This window comes from Heloderma suspectum, chromosome 5 (genome assembly GCF_057233095.1).
Source record: "Heloderma suspectum isolate Gila_16-S chromosome 5, 16-S_ref, whole genome shotgun sequence".
NCBI lineage: Eukaryota > Metazoa > Chordata > Lepidosauria > Squamata > Helodermatidae > Heloderma > Heloderma suspectum.
Window position 1 is genome coordinate 2,191,682 of NC_139462.1, and position 12,885 is coordinate 2,204,566.

Here is a 12,885-nt window from a genome sequence, read left to right on the forward strand (position 1 = left end):
CCCTTTCTTAGGCGTATGCATGTCAGTCATGAAAATGTGTGAGTGCGTAAGAATGTAAGCAAACTGTGCACACCCATGGTCAGTATACCTCAAGGGCAACCAAAATGTAGAGGCTAGCACAATTCCCCTATGAGGAAAAGTTGCAACATTTGGGACTCTTTAGCTTAGAAAAAAGGCTAGTGTGTGTGTATGTGTGTGTGTGTGTGGGGGGGACACAATAGAGGTATATAAAATTATGCACAGTGTGGAGAAAGTGGATGGAGTTACCTTTTTCTCCCTCTCTCATAATATTAGAACCCAAAGGGGTCATCCCATGAAGCTGACTCGTGGGAGCTTTAGGGCAGGTAAAAGGAAGGAGTTCTTCACACGGCTCATAGTTAAACTATGGAATTTGCTACCACAAGATGAAGTGATGGCCACCAACTTGGATGACTTTAAAAATTAGACAAATACATGGAAAATAAGGCTAGCAATGGCTACTAGTCCTGATGGCTATATGCTGCCTCCACTATCAGAGACAGGGTGCCTCTCAATATTACCTCTTGCTGGGGGACATGAGGGTGCGCTAGATTCTGGACTAGAGAGGCCTTTCATCTGATCCAGCTTCAGAGCTCTTCTGATGTTCATCACACACACACACCCCTCACAAATGCACAGATACAGTGTTGGCTGGATGGGGCCAGTGAGCAGCTGCTGTGCTGAGTTGGCAGTATTAGTTATTGTAATGCAAGCAAATGTTGCGGATTTGGCTGACCAGGGAAGTCCAGGGGTGGCATCAATGAGGAAGTCCTCCATTTCCTGCCATTCTGTGCACTCCGCCCTCCAAAAGCCAGTAACTCACACACTGAGGCTTGTGCTCATCTGGGGATGCACTGTGTGCGTGTCAGCAAAAGCATGCTGTGAAGGGAGTTCTGCCGAGAGGGGGAAGGCGCATGGCAGGGCAGACAGCAGCCTTTACGATTTCTCTCACCTTTCCCCAATATTGTGACTGTGATAGTAACCGCCGCTGTTGGGCCATGAAGTAGTCTGTGATCTGGCAAGGCCTGTTCTGAGGGCCGGGCGTTTAACACCCCATGTCAAGACATGCGCCTGATCACCATGCAAATGCGCGGAAAGAGGCCTCTGGGGAGGTGGGCTCATGTATCCTCTACTGCACTTTAACCAGCATGTGATCGTACCACCTCAGCAGTTAACGCGCGACAAAGGAGGGCGTTCTTTTCCTGAAGCCCCGACGGCAGGTCAACAGCCGTGCGGCCCGGTCGGCCGCAATGAGCAGGGGGCTCCCGCCCAGGGGGAAGCTGGGAGGCTTCAGGCAGGGGGCCAGGGCGCCCCCTCGGGCCCGGAGCCGGCCACAAGCCGGCGGGGCGGGGGCCACCTCCGGGGCCTCGCGGCAGCTGAAGGAGGGGGGCGAAGGCGCTTCCGCAGGAGCACTACGCGGCCACGCGGGGCGGGGGAAGGCAAAAGGAGCCGGCAGGGCTCCGGCGGGCCGAGCCCGAGGCGCGTCAGCTACGCCCTTGCGCCCGCGGGGCGGGGCGGGGCGGGGGCGGGCCCGCGCCCGGGCCCGGGCCCACCCCGGCTCGCCGCCAGCCCACATCAGGGCCCCCTCCCGACGCAGCCTCCGAAAGGAGGCCTGCTGCCGGGCGGAGGGGGCTGCCCTGCTGGGGCCTCCCCCGGGCGGGGGAGGTCGCCTCAGGCTCTGCGGCTGTGGCGCACCTCTTGGAGCGCCGGCTCAGGCCCCCGCTTGGTCTCGGCGCCCGCAGCACTGCCTACAAGTTCCGCGGATATTCTTTTGCATCGCCAGTACGAGTACTCGTCGGAAAGACCGCGTGTCTGAAGATGGATGAGGCTGGGCCGGCCGTTCCCGGGGAGACTCCTTGCTTTTGGGCGTGGAAGAGCGAGGGCGAGAGTGCCCAAGCGCGCGTGCAGAGCGCCCTCCTCTCTGCTCGCCCAGCCCCCACCCACCACCCGGCGCCGAGGCGGGCGCCGCGGAAGGGCCGGGGCGAAGTCCCCCTCCGCGGCCCGCGGCGCGGCGCTCGGGGCTCCCGCGGCCCCTTTGTTCGGGCTGGCGGGGGCGGCGCCGGCGCCCATTGGCGGAGCGCGCGGGGCGTGGCCGGCGCGGGACGTGCGCTGGGTGTCCGGGCGAGGCGCGGGCGGGGCGCGGGCGGACGAGCGGCGGCGAGGCGCGGGCGGGCCGGCGGCGCGATGGGGCGGCGCCCGGGAGGCGCCCGGCGGGGGCGCGCGCCTCGCTCTCCGCCCCGGGGGCCGTGAAGGGGAGCCGCGCAGGGCGGGGCCGGCGAGCAGTGGCGGGGGGGGGGCGGGCGGGCGGAGACCCTCCCCGGCTCTGCGAGGCGCCCCGGCCGCCCGCCCGCCCGCCTGCCGCGGCCACTCTCCGAGGAGGGGCTCCGCGGCCGCCCCGGCGCGGAGGGGGGGGAGGGAGGGGAGCTGGCCGCCTGGCCGCCGCCCCCGCGCCGAGCGCCCATGGATATTGACGTGGACTACGAGCGCCCCAGCGTCGAGACCATCAAGTGCGTGGTGGTGGGCGACAACGCGGCGGGCAAGACGCGCCTAATCCGCGCGCGGGCCTGCAACGCCACCCTCACCCAGTACCAGCTGCTGGCCACCCACGTGCCCACCGTCTGGGCCATCGACCAGTACCGCGTGTGCCAGGAGGTGCGTGCGTGCGGGCGGGCGGGCGCCGCGGGGCGGGCGGGCGGGCGGGGCGGGGCTGCCGAGCACGCCCCTCCGCCTGTGCTGTCCCGCAGGTGCTGGAGCGCTCCCGCGACGTGGTGGACGAGGTCAGTGTCTCGCTGCGGCTCTGGGACACTTTCGGGGACCACCACAAGGACCGGCGCTTCGCGTACGGCAGGTGAGGGTGGCTGCCCGGGCGGGGAGGCGTTGCTGCCTCGGCGCGGAAGGCTGAGCGCCGCTCCCGGGCGCGCGCTCCCCACCCCAGCCTCGTTGCGCCCCTTGCCTGCTGGCAGCCATAGGGGCCCACCCGCCATCAGAGGAGCAGGTCAGGTGGGTGGCTGGGGGAACGCGGGGCCCCTGAAGGCTGCCAGACTCGTGGCTCCGCGGTGGAGGGCGGCTCTCCCCCTCGCCCTCTGAGCCGAGTACTCCTCCCGCTCCTTCTCCTGGTCACAGCGGCCGGCAGGTGGGATTGCAAAAGCCAAATGAGCGAGAGTGGCTCCTGGGGGTGCAGCTGGCCGCTCCAGCTGCTAAGAGTGATGGCTTAAGCCAGGTGCAGCGCTAGGGCACGAGGCACCTTGGGGGCTGGGCGCTGGGGCACGGCCTCCCACCTCTGCTGCAGGCCCCTGGGGGCGGGTTGGGAGGAGCACAGAGCTGCTGTCGGGACACCTCCAGGTGTGTGAACCCCTGTGGCCCCCTGTGGCCCTGCTATTGCTGCTTCCCACTCCTTAGGGGAGGGCCGGGCCTCGCCTCTGAGGGAGGGAGGTTGCCAGGCTGGCTTCCCCTTTCCTGCCAGACCTTTTCTGGCCCTGGGAACCCATCCTGGACTCCTGCTGCCCTGGTCTCACGTTTCCTGTGCCGTGGTCCTGTGGCTGATCCCTTCTAAACTCTGGTGGGCGGCACTGCAATTCACGTCTGGCACGGAGACCGCTGTTGTGCTTGGCCAGCTGGAGGTGGCGTGGCAAGGCAGCTTTCCTGAGAGGCCATGTCCCAGTCGCTAGCCGTGGAGCTCCCCCTCTTTCCCCGCATCCTGTGGATTGGGACCTTTCCACCACTATGCACCCTGTCAAGGGCAGACTGCCGAGTTCTGGATCTCTGACCCGTGCACCCATCTGCAGCCCCTGACCTCCTGCATGCGCTGAGGGACGGGTGCTGAGGGACGGGTGGCAGGAAGGAGGCTACTCTGTGCTTGGCAGGGGACAGGTGTTGCCAGCAGAGGCTGGCCCCTGAGGCAATGTGAAAGGACCTTCCTGGCTGGCCCTGCAGTTGCAGTTTGTGCCTTTTGAGGGAGTGGGTTGGGCACTGCAGCTTTGGGGAATCCAGCCTTGCAATGTGAAGCGGTCCAGGGGCAGCCGCCTGCCCCCCTCCTGAACACTAGCAATGGTGTCTTCATGACAGGGGGGGGGGGCTGAATTCGGAGCTGCTGTTATGGCACCCCTGTGCCGAAAATGCAGCAGCACGCTCCCAGAACACGGCTACGGGGCGCCAGGGCAGCGTGCAGGGCCCTGATTCATCTGGCAGAATTCAAAGGACAGAGCCAGGCTTGGGGATCAGAAGTCTCCTTGCCCCAGCCGAGGAAGCAAGAACGACAGCCATCTGTGACGGGGGCGCATACTTGATGCGGGGGGCCACTGTGCTTGGAGTCAGTTACTGCAACTGTAGCAAAGCCACCCATTGAGCAATGGTGGGAAGAACTGTGGCCGCTAACCTGCTGGCTCCCGGGCCCTGTCACGGCCAGCTGCCCTGGGCAAAGTCAGTGCGTGGGCTTGTCCTGGCCCTTGGCAGCTCCTCCCCGGGCGGATGGGGTGTCTCCCGCCGTGGGCGGAGCCAGCCTGTGCTGCGTCCCGCCCCGTCGATTGCTCTCCGCCCCCTGCAGGTCGGATGTTGTGGTGCTTTGCTTCTCCTTGGCCAACCCCAACTCGCTGCGGCATGTGAAGAGCATGTGGTACCCCGAGATCAAGCACTTCTGCCCGCGCACCCCCATTGTGCTGGTGGGCTGCCAGTTGGACCTGCGCTATGCGGACCTCGAGGCCGTGAACCGTGCTCGCCGGCCGCTGGCAAAGTAGGGGCGCCAGACCTCTGACCGGCTGGGGACAGCAGAGCCTGTGGGCGGGGCGGGCAGGCTCACAGGGCTAGGCCCGAACGTGGTGTCCCCTGGCCCCGTTGCTTCCTGGGGGATGCCTCCCCTCCACACGCTGTTTTCCGGGGGGGGGCGGCTCAGCCGTGGCACTTTCCGAGGCGCGTTCTCACTCAGCAACGCCCTGCTGGGTCTTCAGCCTGAAGGGGCTCCTCTAGACATCCTTCCTTAAGCGGACGCTTCGCCCTGAGCACTGTCCTTTGCCCTCTCTCCCTGCAGGCCCATTAAGCCTTCAGACATCCTCCCACCAGAGTGTGGGCATGAAGTAGCCAAAGAGCTGGGCATCCCGTACTACGAGACCAGCGTGGTGGCCCAGTTTGGCATCAAAGACGTCTTTGACAACGCTATCCGGGCAGCCCTCATCTCACGCCGCCACCTGCAGTTCTGGAAGTCCCACCTCAAGAAGACGCAACGCCCCTTGCTGCAGGCCCCGTTCCTCCCCCCCAAGCCCCCCCCACCTCTCATCCACATCCCAGAACCAGCTGCCCAGGAAGGGCAGGGGCCCAATGCCCTCTTCCGTGAGCCCCTGTGTGCTGACGTGGTGTTCTGTCTGCAGGGCGGCCATCGGGTCTTTGCCCATCGGGTCTACCTGGCCACGTCGTGCTCCAAATTCTATGACCTCTTCATGCTGGACTTGGTGGGGGAGGCAGCCAGCACAAAGGAGCCAGCCAGCAGGACTAAGAGCTTGGATGCCGCCAAGGGCTCTCTGGGGGTGGCGGCGACCGCTGCATCCCTCCGGGCCTCGCACAGCGACAACCCCCTGCGCTTGGCTGGGCCGCCTCGGGAGCTCTCCAGCTGGGGCCGTGGCTTTGTCAGCATGTGTCGGGAGGGGGTGCGGGACCCCATCACGCAGCATGAGAGGGCCATGACGGCCATCTACATGGATGGGCTGGTACAGCTGGGCCCTTTCCGGGTGGTGCTGGAATACCTGTACACGGGGCACCTGGAGCAGCACTGGGCCGACCTCATGCAGGTGGCCGCCATTGCAGAGCTGCTGGAAGTGTTTGACTTGCGCATGATGGTGGCCAACATGCTCAACAAGGAGAGCTTCATGAACCGAGAGATCACCAAGGCCTTCCACGTACGCCGTGCCAGCCGCATCAAGGAGTGTCTGAGCAAGGGCACCTTTGCAGGTAGCAGGGTGGGGGCATTCCCTGGGGCATGGCAGGCAGAGTTTGCACCCTAGAGGGGAGGGTGATGCCCGAGGGCCGGCAGTCTCTCCCACCTGCTTTGGGCAGTGCAGGTTGGGCGCTGAGCCTGCCTTCTTGTCCTCTGCAGATGTGGTGTTTGTGGCCGATGATGGTTCGGTGCCAGCACACAAGCCCTTGCTCCTCTCCAGTTGTGACTTCATGGTGGCCATGTTTGGTGGCGCCTTCCGAGAGAGCTGCGCTGCCGAGGTGAGGAGCAAGGGCTGAGGGGGGTCCTAAGCAGGGGAAGGGAGCACGTCCGCGGGGTGCATGGGCAGCCAGGGCCCAGCTCTTCTGCCAAGCCCCTCGCTGGGGCTGGCTGGGCCGGCTCTGCTGCACTGCGGCTTCGGTTCCTGGGGCTGGTCTGTGTCTGGGTGGGACTTGGTCCCTTCTGTCTCAGTATTGCTGGCTGGCTTTTGAGGGCCGGATCAGAGCTAGAAGGTGAACTTCTTTGTTCTTGTGGCGGAGATCCCAAGCCCCGTCTTCAGGGTCTAGTCAGGGCTGTAGGGAGCTGCTGGTGTGCCAGTGGAGCCACGAGCAAGGGGGGAGCTTTGCCCCGGGGTTCACAAGGCTGGCTTCTAAAGCAGCATGGGAGCTGTGTCCCTTTTCCTGCAGTTGCAGGCCACTTGCCTGATGGGCAAGGGTCCTAGAATGTTTTGCCTGGGAATAGGGAGCTGTAGTGGAAGAGCCAAGAGCAGGAGCTGGAGGGGCATTTGTGCGGCGTGAGCAGGCCCTTGTGGTGCCTGGAGCCCCCTCAGGTTGGCGTCGCAAAGGGCTGGGCTGCTGCGGGGCAGCCTGGTGGGTGTCCTTGTCCTGACAGCTGAGCCAGGAGGGTTGGCAGGTCAAAGGTGTCAATTGCAGAAGAGGGTCAGGCTTCAGATCAGGTGTGGATTCCCTTTGGTTCTCCCTTGTCTCCGCATGGCCCAGGGTGGGGGGTGAACCCTGCCCCCCCCCCAGTGCAGAGCAGAGTGGCAATTCCTGTGCCTCGTGTCCCACTCGGAGCTGCTCTTTCCCTTGCTTGGCCGCCGCCTCCCCCTCCTCTCCCCTCCCTGTAACCCAGACCCTTTGGCAGCAGGAATGCCAGCTGGTCCCTGGAATGTGCTCCCCAGCCAGTCACTGCTGCCTTCCCAAAGGCAGAGGCAGCTGCCGCCAGCCAGGCCGAGATAAATTGGGCATCTCAAAAATAAAGGGTCACAGGGATCATGCGGGGCTGTGTCAGCAGCCAAGGCCAGGCCTGGCAGGCTCCTTCCCGCCCCCCCCCCCCCGTGCCCTCAGTCTTTCTAGCCTGAGGCTCTTTGTTCCCCTCGGTGAGATGAAGAACACTGTGAGGGAAAACGTTGCTGGGCCTTCCTCCCCAGGAACTGGAGTGGAGCCAGGGTCGAGCTCTGGAACCGACAGAAGCGTGGGATGAATGCTTCTGAGCATGTGCAGAGAAAATTTCCTTTGAGTTGTCATTCTCCTGAGGCCAGGAGAAATGGGGTTCTGGTCTCCCAGGAGGCTCATCTCCAAAGCTGTTCCTGGGCAGGGGGCTCAGGAGTAAGCAAGGGGCAGCCTCCACTTGGGAGAGCTGCATGGAAGCACTTGATACCATCGAGTTGGTGGGCTGATCTCTTGGCGGGGGGGGGGGAGGTGAGTTGCAAGTGAGTCTGCTAGTGGGGCGACTGCCAATGACTTTGTGACTTAGTGGAGAAAGCAGGGGAGATGGCGGATCATGCCCGGGGCAGCGGAGGAGGCTCCCCAGAATGGGAGGGACCGGGGCGCTGCTCCATTGCCCCTCCGTGTTCCACCCCCACAGGTCTCCCTGCCAGGCACCAATGCTGCCTGCCTTCGTGCTGTGCTGGAGTTCCTCTACACGGGGCTCTTCGTCCCCAGCCCAGACCTGGATGCCATGGAGCTGCTGGTGCTCACCAACCGCCTTTGCCTGACCCGCTTGCAGGCCCTGACCGGTGAGTCCTTGGCTGTGCTAGACTAGGGCTGAGGGGAGGGCTCAGACTCCCGCCACCCCACCAGCCTGACCCATCTGGCGGCCGCCTGCCTGAAGGCCTCTTACATCAGCTGTTGATCAGATAATGAGGCTGTGGGCACGCCGTGTCCCCAGGATCGATGTGTCCCCAGAGCCTTCTCGGCTCACCAGCAGCAGAGCGAAGGGGTGGGGGGAAGAGGTGATGGGTGCTTGCCCTGCATGGACAAGGTTAGGGAGAACCACATCTAGCCCCAGGCAGGCCTCCCTCACGAGTCCTTGGTCCCCCCTGGAGCACCAGGGTGCATTCCCGGAAGGGGTAGCGGGCCTCTGAGCACGCAGAGAGCTCCATCCTGGAAAGCTCTGCCGTTAGGGACAGGCAAGAGTGCGCCTGCCTGAGGCCCTTTCCTGGTCTTCTCCTCAGAGCAGTATGCGGTGGATGAGCTGGTGCATGCCAGCCTGCAGCAGGTGGAAATCGATGCCCAGGTCATCCTCTACCTGGAGATGACACAGGTATGGATCAGCCGTGAGCAAGTGGGGTGCACACATCCTGCCATTTTTCACTTTGAAAAGAGAAAGACGGGCTGCCTCTGGTGCGACCCCAGTTGTGGAACCTTCCCTGGGCACCACCCAGATGATTTCAAAATACCTCCTGGGGCTGAGCGGAGCGTTTCTTGTGGGCAGGGGGAAGTGGGTGTGGGGTGCTGCCATGCTACCAGCAACATTGCCGGGGATGGGATCTGGCGCCACCTGCCTGCAACGCCCTGGGCAGCGCTCCCGCCGCTGCAGGAGTGGAGTCTGGAGTCATTCCGTGGGAAGAGCTGCTGCGCTGCAGGCGTGTCTCACGGGGGCCACGTGCACGGGGGGGGGGTGTTCTGCTCCAGATCTTGTTCACCTCCTCCTCTTCACAGTTCCACAACGCTCGCCAGCTGGCTGCCTGGTGCCTCCATTATATCTGCACCAGCTACAACAGTGTCTGCCGCCGCTTTCCCCGCGAGATGAAGTGCATGTCTCCAGGTAGGGCTAGCCTGGCCTCTCGTGGCAGGCCCACCAGGCCGGGGGAGGAAGCCGCCCCTCCAGGCTGGGAGGGCGCATCAAGGGTCCTGAGCGGGACAAAGTGGTGGGGGGCACTGATCCGGTTCTACGGACAATGGAGTCTGGCAGGGATCGGAATCAGGAGGGGGTGCAGAGATCTGCACCCCTAGGCGCTGCCTTCCCGGTGTGGGAGGGATCATTTTGCATCTCCACAAGTCCTCAGCGGGGCGACTCAGCCACCTTGTCCAGCTATTGCCTGCTGCCCTGCTCCAAAGCAGCCCCCCCCCCGATTCGGGCCGCTGTGTCCCTTCTGCCATGCAGGCCCAGCACTTCAGAAGGATGGCTCGTGCCAGCAGAGGGAGCCAGGGGCCGCTGGGAAAGCACAGAGGGTGTCGGAACGCGGAGCAACGTGATGCCCTTTGGCTCGCTTGCACAAGCGCCCCTGCCCCAGCTCCCTTGCTCTGTGACCTCCTTCTGTCAGGGAACTCATGCTCTCCACTTGTGGCACAGGGGGGCAGGAGGCCTGGACTGCATGCACTTGGGGGGCGGGAATTGGGCTAGGGGGAGGCCTCCACTTTGGTCCTTTGAGGGGTGTACGCCCTTGCGCTTAGAATCATAGAATAGGCTTCTGTTGCAAACCTTGGCAGGGGGGTGCAGGACACACCATCATCACCTTGGTGGATGATATGAGGAGGGCTCTGGATAGGGGTGAATGCTCCTTCCTTGTTCTCCTCGACCTCTCAGCGGCTTTTGATACCGTTGACCACGGTATCCTCCTGGACCACCTGGAGGGGTTGGGCATTGGAGACACTGTATTGCGGTGGTTCCGGTCCTTCCTCTCCGGCAGGTACCAGAGGGTAGCACTGGGAGAGGAGGTTTCGGACCAATGGCCACTTACTTGTGGGGTGCCACAGGGTTCCATCCTCTCCCCGATGCTATTTAACATCTACGTGAAGCCGCTGGGGGCTATCATCAGGAGGTTTGGGGTGCAGTGTCATCAATATGCGGATGACACGCAGCTCTACCTCTCATTCAAATCTTCACCAAGGTTGGCCGTAGAATCCCTGTCCAAATGTCTGGAGACGGTGAGTGGCTGGATGGGGAGGAATAAGCTGAACCCTGACAAGACCGAGGTACTTTTGGTGGGAGACAAGAGGAGGCTGGGGGATGTTGACCTGGTGTTGAATGGGGTACGGCTACCCTTGAAAGACCAGGTCCGCAGCCTGGGGGTCATTTTGGACTCCCAGCTGTCCATGGAGGCTCAGGTGTCAGCTGTGAGCCGGACAGCGCTGTATCAACTCCATCTGATACGGCGGCTGCGCCCCTTCCTTCCCGACCATCTGCTCCCATCGGTAGTACATGCCCTGGTCTCCTCTCGTTTAGACTACTGTAATGCGCTCTACGTGGGGTTACCCTTGAAGACGGTTCGGAAACTGCAGCTGGTACAGAACACGGCGGCTCGCCTGATTAAAGGCAGCCACCGGCGAGATCACATCACTCCAGTGCTGAAGGAGTTGCACTGGTTACCAGTTGTTTTCCGGGCCAAATTCGAGGTGTTGGTTTTGACCTTTAAAACCCTGTATGGTTCCGGCCCAGCCTATCTTAAGGAGCGCCTCCAGCAACACCAGACAGGCCGCTTAACAAGGTCAGCCTCAGATGGCCTTCTCTCTGTCCCATCAGCCAGGACAGCTAGACTGGTGGGGACGAGGGAGAGGGCCTTCTCTGTGGTGGCCCCCACTCTGTGGAACTCCCTCCCTAGGGAACTCCGTCATGCCCCCTCTTTAATGAGCTTCCGTCGTGCATTAAAAACGTGGTTGTTCAGGCAGACATTTGGGGTGGGTTAGGGTATTTAAAAAAAAACAAATTTATGGTAAAATTTTATTGTTTTAAATTGTTTTATGGTGGGTTGTACGTCGCCCAGAGTGGCTGGGTGACCAGTCAGATGGGCGATTAATAAATTTAATAAATAAATAAATAAATAAATAGCGAGGCTGGCGTGCAAGGAGGGTTTTCCTGGGGCTGCTATTGGAGCCATCTCCCTTCTTGGTCCCCCCCAGAGAATCAGGCACACTTCGAGCGCCACCGTTGGCCACCGGTCTGGTACCTGAAGGAAGAGGACCGCTACCTGCGCTTGCAGAAAGAGCGCGAGCTGGAGGAGGAGATGCTACGCAAGCAGCATCCGCGCAGCAAGTGGTGCTTCTGGCGCTCCCGCCGTGCCAGCCCCATCTCCTGAGCGCCTGGGTGTGCCTCTCCCCCAAGGGTAGGGGGAGGACAGCACACAGCCGCCCTGTCCTGCTCGTGCCTTTGCTGGGGAGGGGGGTGCCACTTGGGTCTCGGCAGAGTGGGGACCTCTGCTGCTGGGTGTGAGGGGAGGGTGCCTCTGCCTTGTTTACAGCCTCCCCCCTCCCCGCCAGCTCTGTGCCTCTTGCCATGGCTGCCCTGACTTTACTCAGTGTTTACGCCCCTGCCCTGCTTCTGGGCTGAGCACCCAGCAAGCAGGTGGGCGCCCAACCCGCTGTCTCTCTAGTTGCTACCTCTGATCTTAGCAGTGTTCTGGGGACACCAGGGAGGTTCCTGCTTCGCCAGGTGGCTGGGAGCTGGTTGTGCAGGTGAGGGGAAGGGCAAGAGTGTTTCTGGAGGGGTTCTGACAACCTCAGTGGCCTTTGTCACTGCATTGTTCCAAGGCTCCTACCAGCTTAGAGGTGGCTGGAACTGGATTTGGATCACAGAGCCACATGGCTGCAGTAATGAGGAGGGGAATACTGGGGAGGTTTGCATAAGGGGGTGGGGTGCAGGATTGGGGGGGTAGAGTTTCTTCTAAGGCATCTAGTTGTAGAAGCTTGCTTCCTGTCTTATGCTTGTCTGCTGGGGAAGGGGGCAGTGTGGAGTGTGGCACCCCCTCTCCCATGTCTGTGCCTTGGACATAACACAAGCCTCTTCCCTTGATTGGCCCTCTCGGCCGAGGGGCAGTGAACTGCTCTTTCTCTCCCCACCCTTCCTTAGACACTTTGGTGCATTAAGGGAAGTCGTAGTTGAATGTGCTTCAGTGAGAGGAGGGGCTTTCAGTCCACCCCCCCCCAAATCTGCACAAATGTTTTTACACTTTTTTCTACGTGTCCCCATTTTTTCTCCCAAGACCTCAACCAAGCACAAACTTATCCAGGGTGGGGCCACCTGCGGCACTCACTCTACTGAAGGGCTTTGATGCACGCCGGTCCCGACAGGCCTGTGGCATCCATGTTTCTAACCACTGTGAGCTGGGCCAACCCCTTTCTTACACACTTCAGTATTGGACTGTTTTAACCTTTAATAAAAGCCTTTTGTATTGTGAACCGGTGTGAGAGTCTGCCGGGGCAGGGGCATGTAAAAGACACACGGGAGGGACAATTTCTGTGTGTAACAGTAAGAGTGGGACTCGGAGCCCCTCCCTCCTGCAGGGGCACCAGGCATCTGAGCATCCTGCGATTCCAGCTGCCAGACAAGCAGTGCTGGCCTTGAACAGCCTGGGGCAGCAGTTCTGCCTCTTGCTCAGAAGGGCTGTGTGGAGAAACCTGGCATTGAGAGGCTCCAGCAGCTGGAAGTCCAAAGGGGCTATTGCCCACCAAGCGGCTTCCCCATGAAGTCCCCTTGCCAGGAACTGGTCCTGTGCAAGAGCAGGACAGCAATCTCTGTGTGGGATCCTTCCTGAGCAGGGGTTGTCCTGCTGGAGCAGAGCAATGCCAAGGTAGTGCAGTTCATAGAAATGCTCCAGAGGTGGCTTCTGAAGTGAGTTTGATGCTAGCTGCAGGGAAGTCTAGCAAAGGGCTGGCTTATTGGGGGAGAAATGGGGGCAGAGCCTCTTTGTGGCCAGCCTGCTCTGACACACGGGCCCGTGCCAGACT

General features: G+C 61.9%; 1 protein-coding gene across 3 annotated transcripts; it reads left to right on the plus strand.

Annotated features, from left to right (window-relative positions):
• Window positions 1-2,293: 2,293 nt before the first annotated feature.
• Window positions 2,294-12,334, plus strand: LOC146343495 (rho-related BTB domain-containing protein 2-like). Of its 3 annotated transcripts, none has more exons than XM_084855134.1 (9): window positions 2,294-2,670; window positions 2,763-2,866; window positions 4,562-4,747; window positions 5,042-5,955; window positions 6,101-6,219; window positions 7,805-7,955; window positions 8,394-8,482; window positions 8,881-8,986; window positions 11,062-12,334. In XM_084855134.1, the coding sequence occupies exons 1-9, from the start codon at window positions 2,479-2,481 to the stop codon at window positions 11,235-11,237; spliced, it is 2,037 nt and encodes a 678-aa protein (XP_084711260.1). In that variant the 5' UTR covers window positions 2,294-2,478; the 3' UTR covers window positions 11,238-12,334. The 3 variants fall into 3 exon arrangements, 2 of the variants coding, with proteins under 2 accessions (XP_084711260.1, XP_084711259.1); XR_014791909.1 differs by having other exon boundaries at window positions 2,396-2,670; window positions 8,399-8,482; XM_084855133.1 differs by lacking the exon at window positions 2,763-2,866 and having other exon boundaries at window positions 2,491-2,670.
• Window positions 12,335-12,885: the final 551 nt, after the last annotated feature.

Coding starts and splice junctions, on each gene's coding strand:
- LOC146343495 (XM_084855134.1), top strand. CDS start 2,479: ATGGATATTGACGTGGACTACGAGCGCCCCAGCGTCGAGACCATCAAG. Junction 7,956..8,393: donor CCGCTTGCAGGCCCTGACCG/GTGAGTCCTTGG, acceptor TCTTCTCCTCAG/AGCAGTATGCGGTGGATGAG. Junction 8,987..11,061: donor GATGAAGTGCATGTCTCCAG/GTAGGGCTAGCC, acceptor GGTCCCCCCCAG/AGAATCAGGCACACTTCGAG.